Consider the following 23,132-nt stretch of genomic DNA (forward strand, 5'->3'; position numbering starts at 1 on the left):
TTACCGCTCAGCGTCCTTGGCTGGCACCAAGGCTTTTTATATGGTCGAGTGTTTTGTTTTTCCAACTTCCTCTAAATATGTCTCAGCCCACTTGGTTATTGATGGGCTGGTGCCTCTTGCTTCTTTTCTTGACCCACTTGTGAGGCGTCTGCATCACGCTTGCGGCAAAATTGTTTGCGTCCGGGCGAGTCGGAACACTGCGGAGAAAATTAATGATCAGATGTGACGTATCCATTTCTGTTGTCCGTCTCGTTCATACAGGGCCGTTTCCTTGGCAGTGCCACGTTTTCCGTGGGCGATCTGCTTCGGGCCAAAGATGAACGGCTGTCCTTGAGTCTCAGGTAAGCACATCTTTGTCACTTTTATTTAAGCGTAAAACGTGTCGGCACTTTCCACTTTGCCGTGACCGGCCTGTGACTTATTACATCGAGTGAAAACTCTAGCGCGGTCGTGATTCCGCTGAATCATCACGTTCGATCATCCGAGACTCATGGCTAAAAGCTTCGACGAAAATTGGGAAGTTGACAGAGGTTACTATGGCAACTGTTGTGACGACGCAACTCCGGCTAAGAGCAGTTGTGCGCTTGATTATGCACGTTTTTTTTTCAGCAGGCACGCTCCATAGCGAACTGTGGATGGTTTTACATTTATCTGTCATCTGATAAGATTTCACTCCCATTTGTATTGTCGGACCACGTGCAGTGGGGAAAATAGAGCTCCTTTGGTAATTTTCTCTCTTTTGTTCCGCTTTCCATTTTTCGTCTCGGAGAGTTGGGAATACGGGATATAATTGTATCCGGCGCACAAATGACTATAAAGAGCCCGGCCCCTATTGTGCTCGGATAAAATTGCACAGATGGCTTTCGTTTTAATAAAAAAAAAAAATAATAATATTGTATTAAATATAATTTAAATTCATATACATATTTATAATCTTATATTAAATATAATTTAAATTTGTATATATATATATTGAATGTAATTTAAACTTATAAATATATAATATTAAATATAATTTATATATATGATATATTGATATATATATTTATATAAATATTATTTATATATAAATATAATATGGATGCAACTTTTTCCTTTGATGAGTCATCGCCGGTTGTTTGACCCACGGATGAGCGCCCGTGAGTCACGGGTTCACGTTGGCTCAGCTGGCCGAGCCGAGGACTCGCTTTGAGACGGTGCTCTAAATGCAAAGTTACGTTGAGGTGATAGCGCCGCTCAGCAAAGGCACTGAAGGGCGACTTGATTGAATCCTTTCAGCGGTACCATTTGGACTGGCACTGCTTCATAAGTTCAAGTTTTCCCCTGGTGTGGAGCATATGTAGGAAGAAAATTGCTTTTTTGTGTGTTGACACTTCAAGTTTATGTCCGTACTTCATTCTTAGCTTACATCACAATCTCAAATCTTCAAATAGAAAACGTTAAGAGCAACAACGCTGTGGAAATGAAAGCGAAGGTGACTTTTCCAGGGTAATCTTATCGGCGTCCCTCATTTTTATTAAAAGCATAGTCGTGCTTGACATTGCGGAAACCGAAATTGACTCGCCGGCATCGTGACGTCGGCAGGTAAAGTCCAAGAGCTCCCCTTGTGGATGATGTAGGCAATTGCACCCATGATTTTTATTCATAGGTGCTAAACTCGATACGGCCCACCACACCATTTTATGTGGCCAACGAAGACACATTTTGCAATTTGATTACAAATTGTCACTTTAAAAAAATGATACATTGCTTTGGACAAATATGAGTTTTGACATGCTTCACTCCCAGCGTGAAGACGACGCCGGCACGGCAGAGCGCTCTCAATAATGCATGTTGTGTTTGCACACGGGAGGGAAATAACGTCTTTTCGCCTCTCTGCGGTGAGGGCGTCTAAATGGTCGGAGCTCAGCTCGTGTCCAAAATTGTGTGCATCAAATAGACATTAGCGTCCGTTTTGAGCAAATGAGTCCCAGGGCGCAGACATTCAGCCTCTCGTCTGAAGCTGCGTTCCTTCAGGAGGATGAGCGTTTTTTTTTTTTTTTTTTCTCACAGCCCTGTCCGCATATTCATGGGAGCTCAGGGGAGTTTCACACCGAGATTCACCAGCATTTTGCATGTATTATCCTATTGTGTGTGTGTGGAAACCCGCGGGGGAAAGGCAAAGATAGCCCACAGTGATGGCGGAGCATACGGGAATAAGATACAGAATTTACATCTATTGCTATTTTAATGGGAGTTGGAATGTGTGTGTTTATGTGTATACCGTACTTTCCGGACTATAAGCCGCGACTTTTTTCCAAAATTTTGAACCCTGCGGCTTATAGTCAGGTGCGGCTTATATAAGATTTTTTTTTGTGATGACTTGATCACTTTTATACACTCGTAAAAAGGCTGTGGACCACTGTTGTGCGGTATCTTGAAGAAAAAAAAAAACAAAAATACTATTTTGAAACGCTACTATGGCTGCTGCTTATTCTGGCTGTGTTGCTTGTGACTAGCTTTAGTAGGAATGCACGCTAGGTGACCTGCGTCAAAGGGCTCTAAACCCTTTCTCTTACTCTGCCATGTGACTCAGAGATTACACAAAGCAGTGGCGCTCTTTGGACCATCTGCATTGTATTAAAACCCAATCAATCAGCATTTAAATTCAATTCTTCTGACATTTTGCTCACCAAACACAAGTTGTAATGAATGTGAACTTTTAATGCATTTTATTCAGAAGGTTACTTTGAACCCTGAGGCTTAAATGGCGGCGCGGCGTATTTATGGATTTTTATGGCTTTCTGTGTACTGTCTTTCTTTGTAAAAAACTCATGTGCACGTGCGGCTTATAGTCCAGTGCGGCTTATGTAAGAAAAAAACTAAAATATCCCTGAATTTTAGCTGGTGCGGCTTATAGTCCGGTGCGGCTTATAGTCCGGAAATTACGGTATGTGTGTGAATTTTGACTGGCTGCCCATAATGTGCGGCAGTCCGTTGGCACGCGTTCAATGTGGCGCCGTTTCTAATGGTTTCCCACAATTCTGAAAGTCAAAACCGCCGTACCCCCTCGGTGCCACGCATCGAGAATTGCACTCTTATCTCTCAAGCGGAGGGCTCTCCGTGACCCACTTGCGCAGTTTAACATTTGATTTGGATGTGAATTTTAATACCGTTCAAGTGTGTGTGTCGCAGCGAGGCCACATTATCACAGACCACTGCGTCTGCCGCCTTTCGCCACGGTTCATTCATCTCCTCCCCGTTGGGTCCGAACATCTCGTCCAAAAGTTGAACCTGCTATCGCGGCGCCATAACTCCCCCGTTCATCCTCACTCGGCACAGAATCCGCCGTGGCTGATCAGGCGTAAGCCGCAGCTAAAAGCCTAAAGATGTACCGCCGTCTGATCCGGCGTTAGTATACTCGTGCTTATCGTTCTGTGGGGCGGGGAGTTAATCCGAAACTCGAGTCAAATCATTCACACTGTGGATGAAAAACAGCACCCCCCCCCTCCTACTCCTCTCACAATATTATTATCGCCAATAAATTTTGTTTTTGTGCACCCGCAAACTTGATTCCCTCGCCAAGACTGTCCAATTAACCTACACAAAGGATGAAAATTGATTTCATATTTCAAGCTGCGCACCTCTTTCAATATTTTGACAGAAATGGCACACCAGGTCAGGTTTTAGAAAATAATTGTTTATAAATATAGCCCAATAACCCAATCAAGGCACTTTAAAGGTAGAGTAACCCAGCAGTGATGTTTCTGCATTCATTATTGTCAACAACACTCTCGCCTTTTATTCAATCACAAAGACCTGCGCACATATTCGGAAAACCAAAGCAGTCTGGTTAATTAAACGATCCGAATTCCCCCCCCCACCCTCCCGTCCTTCCCTCACGGGGGTCGTGTTCATTCACACTTTTTAATTGTATATTTAAAGAGCCGCTCGCTTTTACGTTGCATGAATAGCAATGACAGTCAAAGTAGAGAAAAGTCAAAGGGGGATAAATATTGGCTGTAGGAGTCATAATTGCAGAGAGGATCTTTGACCTGTTGAGAGAAGGACGCTTGATTGGTTAAAAATGCCGTTTCAAGCCCAAGCGCTGTAAATTGTGGCAGTGCGTGAAAGGAAAACAAAAAAAGGTTCCACCTTTTTTGCGTCAAAGCTGTTAACTGATATTTGACGATTGTCAGTCTCTTGAAATATTTTTCATTCATTTCAAGTTTGACATCTTTTAGTGAAGCCAATTTCCGAATGCTCATCGCCGTTAGTGCACCCTCCAGTGGACAAAATGCGCAACAACAGTTATTTCTTTTTCTTAAACTGACCGGCTCTTTTAGCGAAGCCAATTTCCGAATGTTCATCGCCGTTAGTGCACCCTCCAGTGGACAAAATGCGCAGCAACAGTTGTTTCTTTTTCTTAAACTGACCGGATCTTTTAGCGAAGCTAATTTCCGAATGCTCATCCCCGTTAGTGCACCCTTCAGTGGACAAAATCCGCAACAACAGTTATTTCTTTTTCTTAAACTGACCGGATCTTTTAGCGAAGCCAATTTCCGAATGCTCATCCCCGTTAGTGCACCCTCCAGTGGACAAAATGCGCAACAACAGTTATTTCATTTTCTTAAACTGACCGGATTGAACCGCCGAGGCCAGTCGCGATAACCCTTTCTAATCCCCAAAACAAGCACAAAAATTTCGAAACTTTAAACAGGATATTATGGGTGACTTCCCCACCCCTTGTGCACATATTAGAAATGGGAGTCAAAAGGGCGGAGCTAAATAAAAGCGCCATTTTTTTAAGCCACTCAAACAAAACCACATCTCACGCAATTTCATAATTCCGCTGTCATCCCTTAACGATTTCGCTCCATTTCTAAAATGTTTTCAATGTTTCGTCCCCCCCTCGCGGCAAGTCAAGCTCGAGGAAGAACCTAATAAATGATTGACTCGTCCAAATGGATCCCACAATATCCCCAGTACCTGCTTTAATAAGGATGTTCGCTTTGAAAGCTCTTCATCACGGCGCCCCGTTCCGTTCGGCCCGATCGTAATCACTCATCGCGGGTAATTAATGTAGCTTGTCGGGGTAATTTTTCCTATTCTTCCCCTTTGGATGTCACCTAAGTGCAGCTCTGGCCGAGTTAGTTATTTTCATATGCTGCCGGTGAGCTCCGGTGCCGGAGGGATCTGACAGATTATGCAGAAGAACAGTGCGGGGATGAAGCAATTTAGCATCGAAGGAGAAAGAGCTAGGAAGTGCGGAGGCCATATGTGCATTTATTCCGAGCCAACCAAGTGCCACTTTTTTTCTTTCCGTGATGTATGTTGTGTGATTCGATTACCACGTGGCGCTTTTGTGCGCATATGCTAGCTAGCTCGTGGGCATGGCTACAAATTTGGTACAAATGGGTGACAGACTGCAAAATGTTGCAATATGCATGCCAGGCCAGTAGGTGGCGATGTCGCTTATGGTGGAAAACTGTCAAATGGTTTATATTTTGAAAAATTAAGGACCAAATGTAGTATCGGGTGTCAAAATATGCTAGGCATGGCTAGAAATTAACCCAAAAAAAAGTGGTTGATAAGACTGCAAAATGTTGCATTATGCATGCCAGGCCAGTAGGTGGCGATGCTGTTTATGACAGAAAACTTTTAAATGGTTTCTATTTTGAAACATTAAGAACCAAATGTAGTATCGGGTGTCAAAAAAGCTTAGTCTCTGTTCTTTTTACATTAAGTCTAGGGTGTCTCGAATTCCGCCACGGTCCACTGCAATTATCGGACAATCGAGTCATTCTGCAGCAAAATGTGCCGCTTAGCGTCGGAGATTTCGCTCTCTACTGCAGGTCACGGCTCTTTAGTTCAATAAAAAACAAGCCCAGGAGATGTCCAATGTAATAAAACTGTCTCGTATGCCTTTTACCGATATTATTTCTCATCTGGGCAATTTCTTTTGTCTTTTTATCATTGCTGCAATGTCATTATTTTTTAGCTATTGAGCCTTAAACTCAATAACTCCACACTGATGAATATGAACAGAACATATACAAAGAGAAATTATGATCAGAAGTCAAGGGCAAACTTACAAACAGACTTTATGCCACCTTGGTTATTACAGCAAAATATCTGTTGTGTACACAAACAACCACCGGGTGTTTTTTGTAACAAAACTGCGGCACTGTGGCTCATTATCCTCAACTCAGGCTAAGATTTTAAATGACAAAACATTTGCGTGAAGGTCTGCACTCTCCGCGTCGCTCTTGTTGTAATTACGGAACAAACGGCAAGCCGCAGCAGCGGGGATCGCACAATGCGGCCAATTAAATTAACCGCTTGAAAGAGGACGACAATAAACGTATATTTCCGACTCAAATATGTCTCATTAGCTCTTTGAAACACGACAAGGACATTAGACCTCTCCGGGATCGGTAAACATACAAAGAAATGAGATTAGACCAAATATTTTGCTTTTAATTTGGTAATTTTTTTTTGTCACGATGCGAGAGAGCCGGCGGGAGTGTCCCATTTTCGCAGGTACTCGTGATAATGTATAGCCTCCATTTAGAACGCATAAAGTGTGTTTGTGCTGCAAGCGTGTGTTGAGTAAACACTTGCGACTGAAAGGATTTTGCAATCAGGTAAAAAAAAGAGCAAGTGGGCGACGCCTTCCCGAGTATTGCAACAACCTCCGTCGCCGTCGCTCTCCATTTCTTTTCATACGCTGAGCTGATCACATAATGAGACGTCGTTACTTAAATGTACTTCTTAATTAGAAGTTGTTATTTACATCGCTGAAATCATGTCAGTGTGTCACTGAGGGAATCATTTTTGTTCCTAAGGGAGTCTTGTTGCACGTTGGCAATGGATTCTGATCCGAATTTTATTTAATATATTTATTTATTATTGGATTTATTTTTTGAATCGGCTTTGTGGGAGTTCCGCAAACCACTGAGAGCTATTCCAACGTTTGTTATCGTGTCTTAATTGCGGAATGCCGGATATTAATAGTCGCGCTGTGACTCATGGCATCGTAATGACTCAGTTTGGGGTCTTATTGGGTAATGCTTTGACTTTCCTCATTTCCATTTGCCGCAGCTGTCGCCGAGGTCCGGGTAGCCGCGTTTGCGTCGTTGGCACAAAAAAAAAAAAAAAAAAGCTTCGGCATTATTCATTCATACGCACATGTTCCCATTTTGGCAATATATTCTTTGTAATTTGGTTTGGTATGAATTGTAGCGTCAGAGAATCGCCTGTGGCTATTTGTTTTAGCCACGTACACAAATGCAATTGCGTGGACGTGACCGATACGCTTAATGAGTTAGTTTATAATTTTTCTGACAAAATGTGGCGTAAATTGTCCCTTCAGGAAATCTTGCCTATTGGCTCGGCAAAAACACTTCTTCCATTGTTATCGCCGCGTACACAACACTATTTGCATAAAGTCTCTGTTCCCTTACCAGGTTCTATTTTTCCCGTAAGACATCCAGAAGGGAGCCTTTGCGGAATGCTGATGAGCCGTCTTGTCTATAGTGATAACAGCCAAGCCGTTAAGAGAGGAAGCTCCGCACCCCGCCGTCTGTAACCCGATTTTCAAAAGGCGCATGCAGCTACGACTGACCTTTCTTATCGTGTTCCCGCAAGTGACAGAGAGACGAGGTCCCCTCGGGGGGGGAGACTCGGCCCGAGACTGGCCGGCTTTCTTATCTGATGTTTGGGCCACGCCGCATCATAGTGCGCCACTTTACGATGTTGCAATTACCTCCACCAAGTGGCGACATCGCAAGGTGAGAGGCGACGTTTTTATCTCGTCGGTTGGTCGCTTAGGTAGTTACCGTATTTCCTTTTTAAAAAAAAAAAATGGTCCAAGGTTGTAAAAAGTACCAGATGGTTATTAGAGGTAAGGAGTTATTTACAGAGTATTTACATACTTTGGAAATATCTCTATGAATTTGAGAATTCCACATTAATCAGAAGATAACTAAATAACATGCTAGCCATAGCATCACACAATAGCAAACAAAAATGTGTCCTAGCACTTAACACAAATGTTAAACTGCATCAGGAAAGAAGCAGAAACAATAAAAGTTGGTACAAACTAGCTTCTCGTGATATAAAATTTGACGGAGCAGTTAAGTAAAATGCTACATTAGCTGCTCTCGTGCTAGCTTCCATCTCATGCTAGCTTCCATTTTTTTATACGACTGTCATTTGCGATTAAAAAGTTTTCAGGGTTGGTTTAATGCTCTCCACTGCATTATGTAATCGATGGTGACTCGACTATATTTCGATTTCATCAGCCTTGCTGTCAAGCCGGACTGCGCTGAAAACATAAAAAGGCCTTTTTGGTATTCAAGCTCACTGTTGTGATTTGGATGCCTCATGCTTTCTGTGATTTCTCACCTTAACAGCTTGGTTGAAGCCGTTTTTATTTCTCCCCTTTCAGCGTCCCTGTGGATAATGGGACCTACTGAGTGTGTTAGCACAATACGTTATGGTACGTGCGTGCACTGCTACGTTAGCTTAGTGCGCTAGCCGTCATGTTCACAGTCACTCAACCAATATTGACCGCTGACCCCTCCTCCAGTCACTCCTCCCTAATACTCACTCTTCCAAAAGTGTCTCACTTTAGGTGAATCAATAGTCTATTTGTAAGTATGGCCGAGCCGTCGTTCCTCGATTAATGGGATTAGCTGTGTTTGAGTGTATGCTAATGAGCGAGCAACTCAATAAAAAAAGAGCAGCGACTCGCCGACGTTGTTGCAATCTTATCCCCCGTCCCTCCCGTGCGCAATAAAAGCCGAAGCACAACAACAAGTGAAAATGCAGGCGGACGCTTGTAAACCACGAGGCACATATTAAAACCCTTTATCAAGATGCTCGGCCCTTGGAAACGCTAGTCGATAAAAAGTCATTTGCTCCGATGTTGTCTTGTTTTTTTTTATGAAGTCAAAACACGCGGTGGCGGTACTTGTTTTTGGGGGAACAAGCTCAACTATGGACGTGGTGTCGCAGGTGTGATGAATGAGTCTTTTGTGTGCACTCCTGGAAGACATTTCCCCGACAGCTCCCCGGGTGCTCCACAAAAAATTACCTCTGATGTTGACAAAAAATATAAATATTTGCTACAGGCGGCAAATTGTTTTGGATGGTGGCATAAAAAAAATACAATAGACCCACTGACGGATAAATTATCTTTAATGTTTTGGGGGAATGGGGATATATTAGGTTAGTTGAAGATTACATGGCTTTTGAAGTTTACTCAAAATATTACTTTTCAGGAAATAAAATGCGAACGTAGCATAAGTTTCTTTTTGCTCAAACCACGAAGACGACGCTGACTATAAATCAACTTCGACGGATTGCGTTAGATTTGCGCCGACGCGGCGGCGGCTAAATTGCTTTCGTCGGCACGCCGTCTCATTTTGACTCCTCTTCATATTTGCCAGCCGTCACACTCGACCCTTACCGCGCTTCCACTTGCCAGTTAGCTCGTTAGCGACCGTGTCAGGTGTTTGCGCTGGTTGTTTCCTTTTTTCGCGAGCAATTAGAGCACCAAAAGCTTTTTTTTTCTTATGTTTATAAATAATTAGGAGACCTCTGTGGCAACGTTTACTCTCCCCGCTCACGACAGTTAAAAACTACTCATCTCCCCGAATGCGGCACACGTCCAATTTTCTCGTATCGCATCCATCGCTAGCTCGGTTTAACCCCGCGTAGCCTTTAAGTGTTGAAGATGTGAGGCAGTGAAGGTCGCCGGCCATCATCTCATTGGATTGTCATTGATCGGCACTTAGCTCGAAGCGCCGGCGCCCCCCCCGGGCGAGACTGTAATTGTGGCGGTAACATCGGGAAACATTGCACGTTTTATTCGCCAGAAACCGCTTTCTGTCTTGGATCCACTCCAAATGTCTCGATGGATCTGATTTTATTGGATCTGTAGACTCAATCAGGCTTTTTTTTTTTTTGTTTTTTTGCAAAGAGCTTCATCACTGCTGAGTCATACGTCTCCGGTCATCCTCGCTGGAGCGAAAGCTGGCATGCCGCATTACGCCGCGTCTCGCATCTGTCCTCGGTGAAAGCCGTCCGTCGCTATATTTAGCCCACGCGAGCAGCGTTATATGGGTCAAGAATCGAAGCGTACACCCCTTCGGTGTTAGCCTGCTCCAACTTTCCCGTCTGTGCTGCATCCTGGCAAGCTGTTTATTCCCCCCCGACACTCCCTTTCCTCAGGCGCCTTTCCCCGACAGGGACTTTTTTTTATCCTCGTAACTTATCGCAGGTTGTGAGCAGCTGATGTTGTTTTGATCTTCATATCCTCGTGGCGTCCTTTCATGCGGCTTGGCCTGAAAGCCGCAGCATCCGTCTGTGATTTACCGTTCATCCCGTTCAGGGTCACGGGAACTGCTTTTTTTTTTTTTTTGTCAGCTTGTGTGAAGCTGTGGTACACAAAGTTACAATGCGACGTTACATTAGCTTGTTACGTTACATTTTGCTGAATTATGTCGCGTTACATTACGATATATTAAGGTTCGTTATGTTACCCCGAGTTGTTACATCACGTTATTTTACCTGATGTTGTTTTGCGGCGTTTCATTACAGCGTCTTTCGTTAGTTACATTGTGTCGCTTCGAATTGTTTGACCTTGGCTCATTCTAATTCCAACTGGTTCTGACACTCTCTCCGTCGTCTATTCTTTTCCCCTCTTTTGTAAGCGTGGAATTTAATTATTCAACATTCTGTGAGCTGCTGTTGGACAATAGAACCAAGAATCACGCTGAAACTTTGAATCCTTCTGATCGTAATGGCAAGGCGATGTTGAAACGCAAAAAAAGAAATAGAAAGGTTAGCTTGTTAGCTGCTACTGATGATGACAAATAAACAAAGTCAGCCATTTTGGTTCAAATGTACTTCTTTATCGGCATAGTTTGATGATCATTTCCGGAATTCATCATGACAAAATATGAGCGATGTCGCCTTCATGGCTGCTTGTGGCTTAACGCTGTTACACTGAAGACCTTTCCCCGATAAATATTTGTCCGCCGGCGGTGCTAACATCCGAGAGTCATCCATCTGAACAACATTGTATCTGTCGCTTTTATAAAGGTGTGTAATGAAGTGCTGCCATGAAACAGATTGTGGGCCAAATAGATGTTTAAAAAAAAAAAATAAAAATACGCCCAGGAGGGAGGGGGAGAAGTGGACATTTATTACAACCTTTACACTCACTATATTCTACCAGGAAGGGCGTGCCACACCAGTCTGCGAGGAAATTAATGCGTCTCCACCTTTTTTTTTTTTATATATAACTTTTTTACAATGTCGCATTAAAACAGCGCTAAATCAAATCATGTTCGCCAACTGGAACGCTTTAATTTCCTCACGTCCGAGTACCTCCCGCCTCCAGGTGTTGACTCGCTGTTTGGCTGCGGGTCAAAAATGAGCCCGCGTTGCAAGTTGCATTAGACGATTGAGGGGGGGAAAAAAATGGGGGAGGGGCCATCCCCCCCAGATTCGCTATTACGGAATGGGACACGTGTTAATCTCGCTTCCCTCTGTGATGCGCATGACGGCGCCTGTTCAAAGTCAGGGTGACTTTTAGCGACAAGTTTTTCGGGGAGATGGGGGGGGGGGGGGGAGTAAACACTGTGACAGGTGTCTGGCGAGCCACGCTGATTGGATTTATAAATTAAGCCATGTGATGAGGATCCAACAGAGACATCCGGGAGATGAAGACTAACACAAGTTTGTGTTTTGAACTTTAACCCGGGCTTGATGGGGAGCATCTGAATTTGCCAACGTCCCTTTCCTCAATTTCTCGTCTGCTCCTGCCCCCTCGGGTTTTCCCTCTGGCCAGCCAAGATGGATTATCTCTGAGAGCATCTCTAATTTGACTCCATCGCCATCCTTTTCTTGTCTCCCGTCACCCCCCCCCCCTCCCCTCCTCACTGATCACCGCCCGGCTCCCGATATCTCCCCAAGCGAGCACATTAACAATCCTCCTCGTTGCCCGTCTAACACCTGGGATCATTTTTCTTGATTCCGCAGCGTGGAACTTTACGCCAATACCATGGATTTTCGATCAGCGACTTAATCGAACAGGAAGGGTGGGCGTCGCGCTCTGAAATGTCTCGTATCAATTTGGTGGCCGTCAGAGCGCGTCGCCTGCGGTTATTAGACGGCCATTTGGAGCGTTATATGGAGCACGCCCTACCCGGGCCCCATTAGCTTCCCTATGGAGGCATAAGCAGCATGCCAGCTCTTCGAGTCGGAGTCTTAATTAATAACGGCTCAGCACCCTTTTGGCAAAGGTATCCTAACACCTGGATGAAACACAGTGGGCAGATTTTCATTCAAAATACCAATTTAAAACCGTTTTCGAAATGGCCTTTTTTAAAATTTATTTATATTTGATTCTGTTCCCTTCAGGTCGTCAGATGGTGGCTACCCAGCCGGAACAGTGGTGGTGAGTCGACTGAAGATGGGTGAGATGGAAGAAGCGGAGCACATCACCACTGACGCACCATCACAGAAGGTACACGTGTTGATGCTACGCGTGATGCTAACTGTTAGCCCAAAATTTCAAAAAATTTTTGTTCAGTAGAAAATCCAAATACATTTTTCCATAGCTGCAGCCTTATTTTTTGTGCCATGTTTTTTTTTTTTAAACAATATTTGAGTGTAATTTCCACACACATGCTAATTTTTTTTTACTGCATAAGAGAGCAGGCGCGCCACAACGTTGACAGTGGCTCGAAAAGTTTCCGGAAGGCTGCCTTAGGAAATAGGAGCTCATAATGCGGTTCAAATCCACCAACGAGATTACAGAACCTCCAGTGCAGGCTAATGGCGATTTGAAGCGTGTGTGTGTGTGTGCGCGCTAATCTCCTCCAAAGCACTCGCCTGCACTCGACAGCGACCATCACGCGAGTACCAGAACCTTTCCCTTTAATTCCCAATGGGATGCCTGCACACCAGGAATGACATCGTACGTACTCTTCCCGATTGCACATGCTCAGTAGAGGCCGCCATTTTGCCCCCCCAATGAACTCGTGTGAGGCGTTTTAAATCAGTGTCTGTTTTCGGGAACCTTTTGCGGTTTTCTTGCTGCACCACACGGCGTGGCTTTTTTGTGTACACACGCAGCCATGTCTTCTCTAATTGGCCGAGGGCTTGTTGCACGGCCGACTGACTTTGGGTCGTGCCCACTCGCCTGGCTGGTGAAGGGAGGTTCCCTGCCAGGCTCGGCGGCGTCACTGACAATCTGCCCATGTCTCCTTGATGAATCTGTCGCCCTCCGTGTGTGTGTGTATGTGTTGTCGCTGTGGAGACGAAGGGAGGGAGATGATAAAAACGGAGCGCAGGCTAGTGTGATGTGCCACAGCGCTGGTTGTGTGTGTTGCAGAAGACGAAGCGACCTCGAAAAAAAAAAATAAGAAGAGCAAGCCTCTGTTCACCTTTTTGATCACGAGCCCATGAAACACATGCTTGACAACGATCGGGGGCTCTCGTACCGCTAAATAGAATTTTAATAAAACATAAATAATAAAAGTAAATCAATACGTTCCATAATCATGCACTCATAAAGAATGAATGACTTCATCAGCGGCGTGTTGCTAAGCGCAGTGTGACGAGGCCAACGACAATAGCGAGTTGATCACGACACCAGCCGCGATCGCCGCAACCAGCAGTCCGAGGCACACGCCAATCAGCGAGGCCTCAGCGGGCGGGTTGGGTGATTGCGCAACGAAAATGCTTCCGGATGCTTCTGTGTGAGGCCTCTTTCATGATTGTTGTATTAATTATATTTTTGTGTTCTTTTCCAGTGTCCCTTAGTGTGCGAGTCTGCGTCTCATAGCTGCGTGGAGAGAGACCACCTCTTGACAGGACCAGGTACTCGCGACCATTCATTGCCAAAATCTTTCGATATTATTGTCTTTGAAGGAAAAGGGTTACTCGGACCTCGGGCACCCTTGAACTTCCCCTCGTTGTCGCCGCACCGCAGTTTCTGTTCCTCACACCTCTTAAGAAAATGACTTCTCGAGACGCACTCCCCCCCTCCCCTCAGGCTCACTCTCTTCTTGCGCCTTTCAAAAGTAATAAAAGTGGAGGACTAAATTGCATCACACGCCTTCCATCTGGATGAGGGAGCGGCGACTGCAACAGGCTGCGCATGTGCAGTGAATAATAAAAAAAATAAAATAAAAAAGGCAGATAGCGGCACCATGACAACGGCTCTTGAAGTTTTGACACAACAGGGTTTGCGACCTTGTGGAGTCAGACCTCTTCTTATTTCACTTCCTCCCTGCTGATGGAGCAGCTTTCACTCTTTGCTAAATGTCACTTCTGGCCCAAAACAGCCGTTTAATGGAATAGTAAATGACGAAAGCGGATAGTTTGGCCCCAAAGTCAATTACCTGAAAGGCCACCTCGATGCTAATTGAATTCATAGCAACACGGTGACACTTTGATGTTCGAAACGATAAAAAAAGAAGCAAAGATTTACGCGCAGTTTAAAAATAAGCTAACTTTGGAGTTGAAAGGGAAGCCTTTGTGAAAAGTTTTTTGATCGACGCTGTTTTCAGGCATAAAATCTATCTGTCACAGTAGCCCAGCGTGGAATATTTTTATCGAGGCGCGGCGTACCTCCCATTTAGGGCGACCGTGCGTGTTTGAATGCCTCCAGTTGTCAACGCAACATTTCACAGTGGCCGACTTATTGACTGATTCGCTGTCTGACTGCAGCTTCGGGACGCCGAGAGCGGCGGTAAACGGCGTTTCAAGGCGCGGCGTGCTTCCTCGCCTCCTGCTGCCGGCGCGCAGATAAGAGCATTAGCTTCCTCCGCGCCGTCGACATTCGCACTGACGGAAAAGATGCGCCGGAATGGAAATTGGCTTAATGGGGGAGCGAATCGGTCAGTTGACAATGACTCGACTGTTGCGCAATAAACGTAATTAAAACGGAGCAAGTGAGGTTTGTCTTTTTCCGAAGATGAATGGCAGCGAGACGCAGCTATTGATCAACAAATTGAATTTTTTTTCTTCCTTCTCAACTTGACTTTGAAGGATTTAGTGTGCCGGCAGTGCTTTCTGTCTTTTATCTTGAGTCATGTCACTTTCTACACACGCTGCGGATAATTGGTGGATTTTGTCACTCGTTAGCCTGAATGGCAACCATCGGTTGATTTTTAGCTAGTCGTCGTTCAATTAAAATGTTAACGCGGCGCTCAGCAAGGGTTATTTTTAAACAGAGAGCTGCTGATTGATGTTATATATTTTTTTAATTCAGTTTTAAATAACTAATATGTCCAGTTCGTAAGCTTCAGGACCCAAAATGATCCAAAATGGCGCCCGGTTTTATCTCTTAGCCGTTCGTCAAATTAATCTGCCTTGCTCAGAATCGTTCATCAAAATCCACAGGTGCCCAGCGAGTCGGTTCGGAAAACAATCCAGCGATTAATTATCACAAGTCAAGTTGAAAATGCCACTTGCTAGACTTTGCTTAGCGTACATGTCAATCATTCCGGCGCTGTCCAATTAATTAGTACTCTTGAGCCACCGGGAAACGACAACTCACAACGTCACTAATTGCTCGGTTTCATCGTTCGAACGGAACATGTCAATCATTATATTGACTAGTTATCATTAAATGTCACTCATCTTTATCACTAATTGGCCGTCCCTGACTAGACATCGGTCAATCTGCATGCGGGGCCACGAAGCAATTAAAATGGAAATGCTCGCGCGTAAGGACAATGTTTTTCTTTCTCACCACAAAAGTAGACTAAGATGAATCAGGGCTTATCTGCGAACGTCGCGGCTATTGATCATCAAATTGAATCCGTCCTTTGACTTTGAAGGATTTAGTGGCCCAGCAGCGCTTTTCATCTCACCGGTCTGGTTTTGATGCTTTCTTCCGCAGTGTTCACCAACCCGGTATGCAAAGTGTACAGGTTCCAGACGGCGGATAGCAAGTGGATGCTAGTGCGCGAGCAAATGGAGGAGTGCACCTTGTCCTTCAGCATCCCCAAGCAGCTGCTGGCGCTCTACATGCAAGAGGACATGAGCCGGTGAGACGCGTCACATGACCGCTTTGCTTTATCGCCATATAATTGCATCGCAACACAAACGATTCGCTTTGATTCAGCGGGGGATTCGATGTTTTGGTTTCGAACGGGTCACATCCAGCTCATGTCAAGTTAGAACATATCAAGATGAGAGGCAGAGATTAAAGTCTTGGTGTGAGGCCAGGTCAAGACCAGATGAGTCTCCTTCAGGCTTGAACAGGGTTAGTCACAACGGATCATTTCTCCGTCGTCTCGTCGTCCTTGGCAACCTCACTTCATTTTTTTTTTTTCTGGTCACTACCTTCTGCTCGTATCATAACGAGACGGATGAAAAATGGCAAAAAAAAAAGTCATGTGGGAAGGCATTCGGTTGATAATCGGGACAGAAGAGGGCCGACTTGATTCGTATGGCGCAATCAAGGACGATTTTCACAAGGACGATTTTCACAAGGACGAAAATAGTATTGCAGTATTATGGTGGCTTTTGTGTAACCAAGTTTCTTTACAACTCACTCAACCTAGTTTTACCAGAAATACACTTTTTATTGTCAAAAATATTAAAACAGAGTATGGTTTAAAAAATGTTTTTAGCAAAGCATGTCGGCCATTTTTGAGGACTAAGTTGTAGTTTGTCGGCCATTTTTGGAGTTTATTACTATACATAGCAATTGGTATTAAAAAAAACAGCCGTGCTAAATTTTTAAATAGCACTTTCTGCTAGCTCCTAATAGCTTTAATTCCACGCCTTCTTGCACCGACACTAATATGTACCAAAATAAATGAACGCTTCTGTTTAGTAATACTAATAAGAACCTGGTTTTGAGGACTTCAATTATTTTTGTCAGCAATAATGTAATTAAATATTCTTTTGAACCCTGCATGGATCAATTATGCTACATTTAGAGTTGAAATATGAAATATTTATTAGTTCCTTATCGAAGTAACGCAGCACAGGCGAGCACAGCAGGCTTTAGCATAAAGCATGACCTCCATTCGTAATGTTTTTCTCGCTTATTTGCGTACGCCGGCTGTGATGTGCTTTTTTCGTGTATTACGAACGCACGCGGGTGCCAGTTAAGATTCATTAGGAGCTGCTTCGTTAATGGCAAAAAATGGTTGTGCGTTTATAAACAAACAGCGTGTCAAGAGCACAGTCAGGATGTTTGCCTTTTTTTTTTTTTTTTGCAGCTGTTTTTTTGTTGGTTTAGTTTTTTTGGTTGGCATCGTTTCTGTGATTGATTTAATTCTAGGTCATTTTGTTTCTTTGGTTGGTTTTTGTAAGTAGTGTTTGATTTGTTTATGTTGGTTGAGTTTTGGTTGAATTAGTTTTTTTGGTTGGTTTGCTTTCAGTGGCTGGTTTAGTTTTGGTTTGTTTTTTTTGGTTGGTTTAATTATTTGTGAATGGTTTTGGTTGGTTTAGTTGTTTTAGGCTCGTTGGTTTAGTTTTTTTTTGTTTTTTGGTATAACTTATGTTTTGGTTTTGTCTGGTGTCTTTGCTTAATTTCTGCGGTTGCTTTAGTTTTGCTTTGTTTTGCTTCGCTCTGTTTTCTTTCAAAAGTGCGTCCAGTATTTCACTCTTCATTTTACGCCGGATTTATTGGGCAGGCGCACAACGCCCCTACGTAATTAAAATTGAGCCAGCACGATAACCGAATGAAATAAAGGAAGCCGCGCAGCAGCCGTACGCTAAATTTACGGCGCCATTACGGCCGAGTGACCTTCATCAGACATTTTATATCGTAAATAAAAGCTGTTGGAGACTGTTTTAGGGCTCGACCCAGTAGATTATCATCACAAATTTTGAGAATAGTGACGAATGAGTAGCAAAAAAGCCCATTTGATGATTGGCAAAGAAATACAGCACTCACATTTTTATAAAAAATAAAAACCGATTCCGCCCAAAGTTGCCGGACATTTGGAGGCGTATCGTCGTCTCCATCCAACGGCAGATTTGATTGATAATGTCAGCTTTCCGACATGCATATTATATTGTTCATCTCTTGACCCTTTCCTCAGATCAGACAATAGCGCTCTGATTAAAAAGAGCGATAACCCGCAACGCTCGCCGTCATCCCTCGGCCTTATCACCCCCGAGCAGATGTCCCGCTTTTTGATTTGATCCATCGGATCATCACGCTCATCTCCCATGTGCACTTTTAGTATATCGTCCAATATTATCTGACTATGGCTTTATTTTCCGGAAAAAAAAGCTACACAATGCACAGCTGGTAAGGAAAGTATACTCATCCAGTGGGGCCACCTGCTTGTAAAGATTATGTAAATCGGAAATTGAAATAGGGCCCGTTTTTTTTTTTTTTTTCGCCTTTCATTTGAAGACCAACATGGCGCATAAAACATTTATGAGGCATAATTACAGAAAATTGGGGCTCATTGTCATGAGAGCATATTACTGTTGTACAACTTGGGGTCGAGGCTGGTTTCATTCAGAGAGCCCTTATTAATGCAGTATCGTTGCAATTTTAATGGACGATAAATTGCTGCTGGTTGCTCCCATTCTGTCTTTGAAAGGGGCTCTCGTGGTTTGCCTTTTGTTTTTTTGTTTCTTTTTGGTTGGTTTAGTTTTGGTTGGTTTAGTTTTGCTTGGTTTCATTGGTTTAGTTTAGGTTGTTTTTGAGTTTTTAGTCTGGTTTAGTTTAATTGTATTTGATCATTTCCTTTTGTTGGTTTTGTGTTTAGTTGGTTTAGTTTTTGGTTCATTTAGTTTTTTTTTTTAATTTGTTTTTTGTTGAATTTCTTTGGTTTGGCTTAGTTTTGTTCTTTTTCGTCTAGTTTCTTTAGTTGGGTTTATTTTTTGTTGGGTTTAGTTTTAGTTTTAAAATCGTTTAAAATTTAGTTTGGGTCAGTTTACTTTCTTTACTTGGTTTAGTTTTTGGTTCATTTAGTTGTTTTTTTTTATTTGTTTTTTGTTGAATTTCTTTGGTTTTGCTTAGTTTTGTTCTTTTTCGTCTAGTTTCTTTAGTTGGGTTTATTTTTTGTTGGGTTTAGTTTTAGTTTTAAAATCGTTTAAAATTTAGTTTGGGTTAGTTTACTTTCTTTACTTGGTTTAATATCTTTGGTTGTCTAGTTTTTGTAGTTAATTTAATTTATTTAACTGGTTCAATATGTTTAGATTTGATTGGTGTGTTTAACATCTTGGGTTGGTTTGATTTTTTGGGGCGGCTCATTGGCCTTATTTTTTTTTTGTTGGTTTTATTTTGTTTTGGATTTTTTGGCTGGGTTTAGTTTCGCTCGCTAGAGCTTCTTTGGTTTATCGCTGGCTGATTATGTTTTCATGCATGACCTTAATACTGGATGTGATCACATTAGGGATGCCTCCACTTGCTAGGAAGATCCAGTAATTACAATTTGTCAAACATAACCACGATTATATCACGTTGGTATTAGACCCATTTTTACTTTAAAAAAAAAACAAATCTGGAACTCCACTTTTTAGTGCGTCCCACTATGTTTTTCCGATTCAAGAAGTATGTCAATGCATGTTTATCCGCAGGGTGCAGGATCTGAAGGAGCTGGGGGAACTTTCACCACATTGGGACAACTTACGGAAGGAGGTGATCACGCGATACAGCGGCATCATCAGCTCCTACCAGGAGACACTGGCTGAAATGGAAAAGATGAGCGGTGAGGACCATTTCCATGTTGTTGTTGTTTCGTTGCACACTCATTTGAAAGGCATGGCCCGTCCTTGGCACCGGGAAGGTCCCCTTCCTCCGAAGTCTTTATACGAGATTTTCTCCAGTACATGTAAATGAACTCTTATCGTGGTTTGTCCTTGGGAAATGTGTGCGCTCGCATTGAAATGCAGCGGCGCTCCGCCGGCGCCGTTGCGCGGCTTACATGCTCACCGAAGACCCCCGCCGAGCGTAGCAATTAACTAGTAGGGAAAATTTTCCTTTCCATCTCTGGAACTAATCACTGGTGGTAGCAGAGGTGTAGCGACTTTGATGCTGAAAACCTTACAAGATTCTTGGTTTGCTTAGGGTGAATGTCTTTGCTTGCTTGAGTTTATTTGAATGGTTTGTTTTGGGATAGTTTAGGTTTTTTCGATGCGTTTTTTGGTGTGTGTTTTTTTTTTTTTAGCCGAAATGTTTTTCATTGTCAAATTTTTCTTTTATGTAGAAAGCAAGGAGAAAAATTCTGCCTTTTGAATTTCTTACACGCCTTTGATGATTACACATGACAAATTATGGAATGTGTTAGAGACACCGACAGTGAGAGGTGGCTAAATCATTTTTTGTTTCTAATATTGTCAGAGCGTGGTTAAATTTTGTAATTAAACCTAATGGGTTATATTTTGCTAATTAATTGAGCAAACATCCGTCTATACGTCTATCAGGAATTGAATAAAATAAAAATAATAATTAATAATAAAATAATTTCCTTATAGAATATTTTATAATATATAACATTTTGACTCCACAAATTGACACAGTAATTAAATCTGGTGGGTTATATTTTGCTAATTAATTGAGCAAACATCCGTCTATAAGTCTATCAGGAATTGAATAAAATAAAAATAATAATTAATAATAATAAAATAATTTCCTTATAGAATATTTTATAATAATAATATATAATATTTTGACTCCACTGTTCCCCTTTTTGACTTAATAGATGGAGCAGATTATTTTTTTTCTTTTCATCCCATGAGCAATGAAGACTGTTATGCCCAAGGCGGCCATGAAGGCACCCCCGGGCCAAGGTGTTGCGGCGGGGTTCTTCTTCTTCTTCTACACTTCCTCACAGAGGTCGCATGTGTGGCCCACATTTGCCCGAGGTGGGCGGCGGCGCTTCCACGTTGTGATCTCGTCCGCCGCGAAGCGACGTTGCTAGACAACCGGCGTGGGCGAGCCGCTGCTCGTTAATTATTGATAACTAATGTGATTACATTCAAAGTGGAGTCAACATGAGAACGACAGCGCAGGCAATAAGATGATTAGTGCAATGATAAAAAAAAAAAACTGCTGAAATGACACCTTGTTTGGAATTTCAATTAGATTTTTTTTTTTTTAATGAACCTTTTTTTTCCTAAAGAAGCATCAAGCAGCGAATAAATTTGGTAATGCTCTCTTGAAGTAAAGTACAACTGCATAAACGTGTTAGATATGCTAAAATGATTCACCCCCGTATTCTACAAAGTCTGATGTGTTCACACATGCAGCACAGCGGGAGCGTGCAGAAAACGAAGAAGTAAAAGAAAGGAGATAAAAAACACTCCACTACCTGTCAACCGTCACAAGAACCCCCCCCACCCACCCACCTCATGTTCAGCGGCAGGCCCAATCACAGCAAAAAAAAAAAAAAGTCATAAAAGGAGTACGTGTAGACCAGATGTCAGACTGCATTGGCCCTGCTGTCGGCACACCTGGACCGGCAGATGGACCTCGATGTGGCTAATTCGTCCGAGCTCCACGAGTCAGCAACTTCATCGGCTCGGCCCCCGCCGTTAATATCCAACTTTTATTAAAGCGCCTAATGAGAATGTGCCGACGCAGGGAAAAGCTAACATTTTCATCTACGAATGTCTAATTAGTCACACATATTTCTGTCAGAATATTTGATTAGCAATGCTAATGCTACTGTGGTTTTCAGGTCCGTCCTTCAAGCAGAGTTGCTGCAAAGCCCAGAAATCCCTGGAGTTCCTCCCAATCAACCTGCACACTCAGAGGATGAGGGTGACGTGCCCCAGAAAGACAGGTCCATGTTTATTTATCACTCGCTAGCTTGACTTTACAAGCGTCACCTCGAATCGCTCCAACGCTTTTAATTGAGAGCGTAACCTCAGAATCAAATCAGCAAGGCTGTGTTGGAAAGCAAGGCGCCTTTAATACGACATGTGCCCACGCCTTACCTTGTGGAGTTTTAAGTTTTGTTGTTGTTGTGTTTCGCCCACGTGCTATAATAAGCTAAAAAATTTGGTTGAGTCTCCGTGGTTCAAATTTAGTATCGCGGCATTCGGATCAAGTTCAAATAAATTGACTTAAAAATGGCTGCTTTGAATCAAAATACCAGACTTGTCACTATAACGTTAAAAAGTTTTTCAGTAGTTGCCTTAACATTTTTTACCGTTCAAAAAAATGCCTTTAAGACAACTGAAGTGTCCTCTCGTGTCAGATTTTTATTTATTTTTTTTTGGACATCGTAGGACACAAACGAGCACAGACGGTGTCATTTTGTCCCGAGTGCACTTTGCTGTACTTTCTTTGCCGCGGCAGAACCAATTAACGGCGAGTCGGACTTCAGAAAAGCCCACGGGGGGGAGAAGAAGGACGTGGAAAAAAAAAGTGTGGCGGCACATAACTGCCACGTGGCCCTGACCGGCAGAAATGATTAATGGAATTGGGTTGGAGCAATGTCACGGAGCATCCCACAAAACCATACGTGTCAAACGACTATTGTGTTGTTCTGAGCCCAGGGAGAAGGGTCAGGGTCTTCCTGTCACACTGGACAGAACCATATCAGTTGCGGCAGTATTTCCTATAACACTGGAGGGGAGGGGCGGGGATTGTGAGAAGCCATTTAAAATAGCCAGCATGTACATTAGATTGTTAAATAACAACACAATTAAACCATGAGGCTCAAAATTAATGTTACGTGATAATCTAAATAACTTGCAACAGCGAGATACAAGGTGACCATCTGGCAGCGTTAATTTTTTTGCCCCGAAGAAGAGCGAACTAACTCGCCGTCATTCTCGTCCGCAGACGCGACGTACGATATCGTGACGGCAGGCGCCCCAGCTGCACACTACCAAGGATTCAAGGGCGGCGGTCTGCATCGTCTTCTCAGCAGATACGAAGCCGAGAAGAAAAGGTGAGGCGTGGATTTTTTACGATGTTTTGGAGTTTTGAATTTGTCAATGTCAATAAATTTTAAGATGGGAGGGAACGCAAAAAGGCGGTAAAACAATGTAACGTTTCAAAAACCCAGCTGTGAAATTGGCGAGGAAGGTTCGCCAGCCCTTTGTTTTCAATGTTTCTCATTTTTTTTCAAAACCTCTCCAAGACGAAAAACTAATCTGTCTAAGTTGTGCCCCGCTGTGGTCATCAATGTAATTTC

The 23,132-nt window shown here is 43.1% G+C and overlaps 1 protein-coding gene across 12 annotated transcripts in view; it reads left to right on the plus strand.

Moving 5' to 3' along the window:
* The window catches only part of inpp4b (inositol polyphosphate-4-phosphatase type II B), a 58,199-nt gene that overhangs the window by 23,778 nt on the left and 11,289 nt on the right, over positions 1 to 23,132 (plus strand). For 11 of the 12 annotated variants that reach the window (XM_049720317.2, XM_049720316.2, XM_068650822.1 and 8 more), the window contains 7 exons: positions 262 to 341; positions 12,415 to 12,520; positions 13,812 to 13,878; positions 15,908 to 16,055; positions 19,564 to 19,694; positions 21,666 to 21,770; positions 22,778 to 22,886. In XM_049720317.2, coding sequence (XP_049576274.2) covers positions 12,467 to 12,520; positions 13,812 to 13,878; positions 15,908 to 16,055; positions 19,564 to 19,694; positions 21,666 to 21,770; positions 22,778 to 22,886 — 614 coding nt within the window. In that variant the 5' untranslated portion in view covers positions 262 to 341; positions 12,415 to 12,466. Of the gene's footprint in view, positions 1 to 261; positions 342 to 12,414; positions 12,521 to 12,853; positions 12,974 to 13,811; positions 13,879 to 15,907; positions 16,056 to 19,563; positions 19,695 to 21,665; positions 21,771 to 22,777; positions 22,887 to 23,132 lie in introns of those variants that run through there. The other variant, XM_049720327.2, reaches the window with a different exon arrangement.

Source organism: Syngnathus scovelli, chromosome 5, assembly GCF_024217435.2.
Source record: "Syngnathus scovelli strain Florida chromosome 5, RoL_Ssco_1.2, whole genome shotgun sequence".
In the NCBI taxonomy this organism is placed as follows: Eukaryota; Metazoa; Chordata; class Actinopteri; order Syngnathiformes; family Syngnathidae; genus Syngnathus; species Syngnathus scovelli.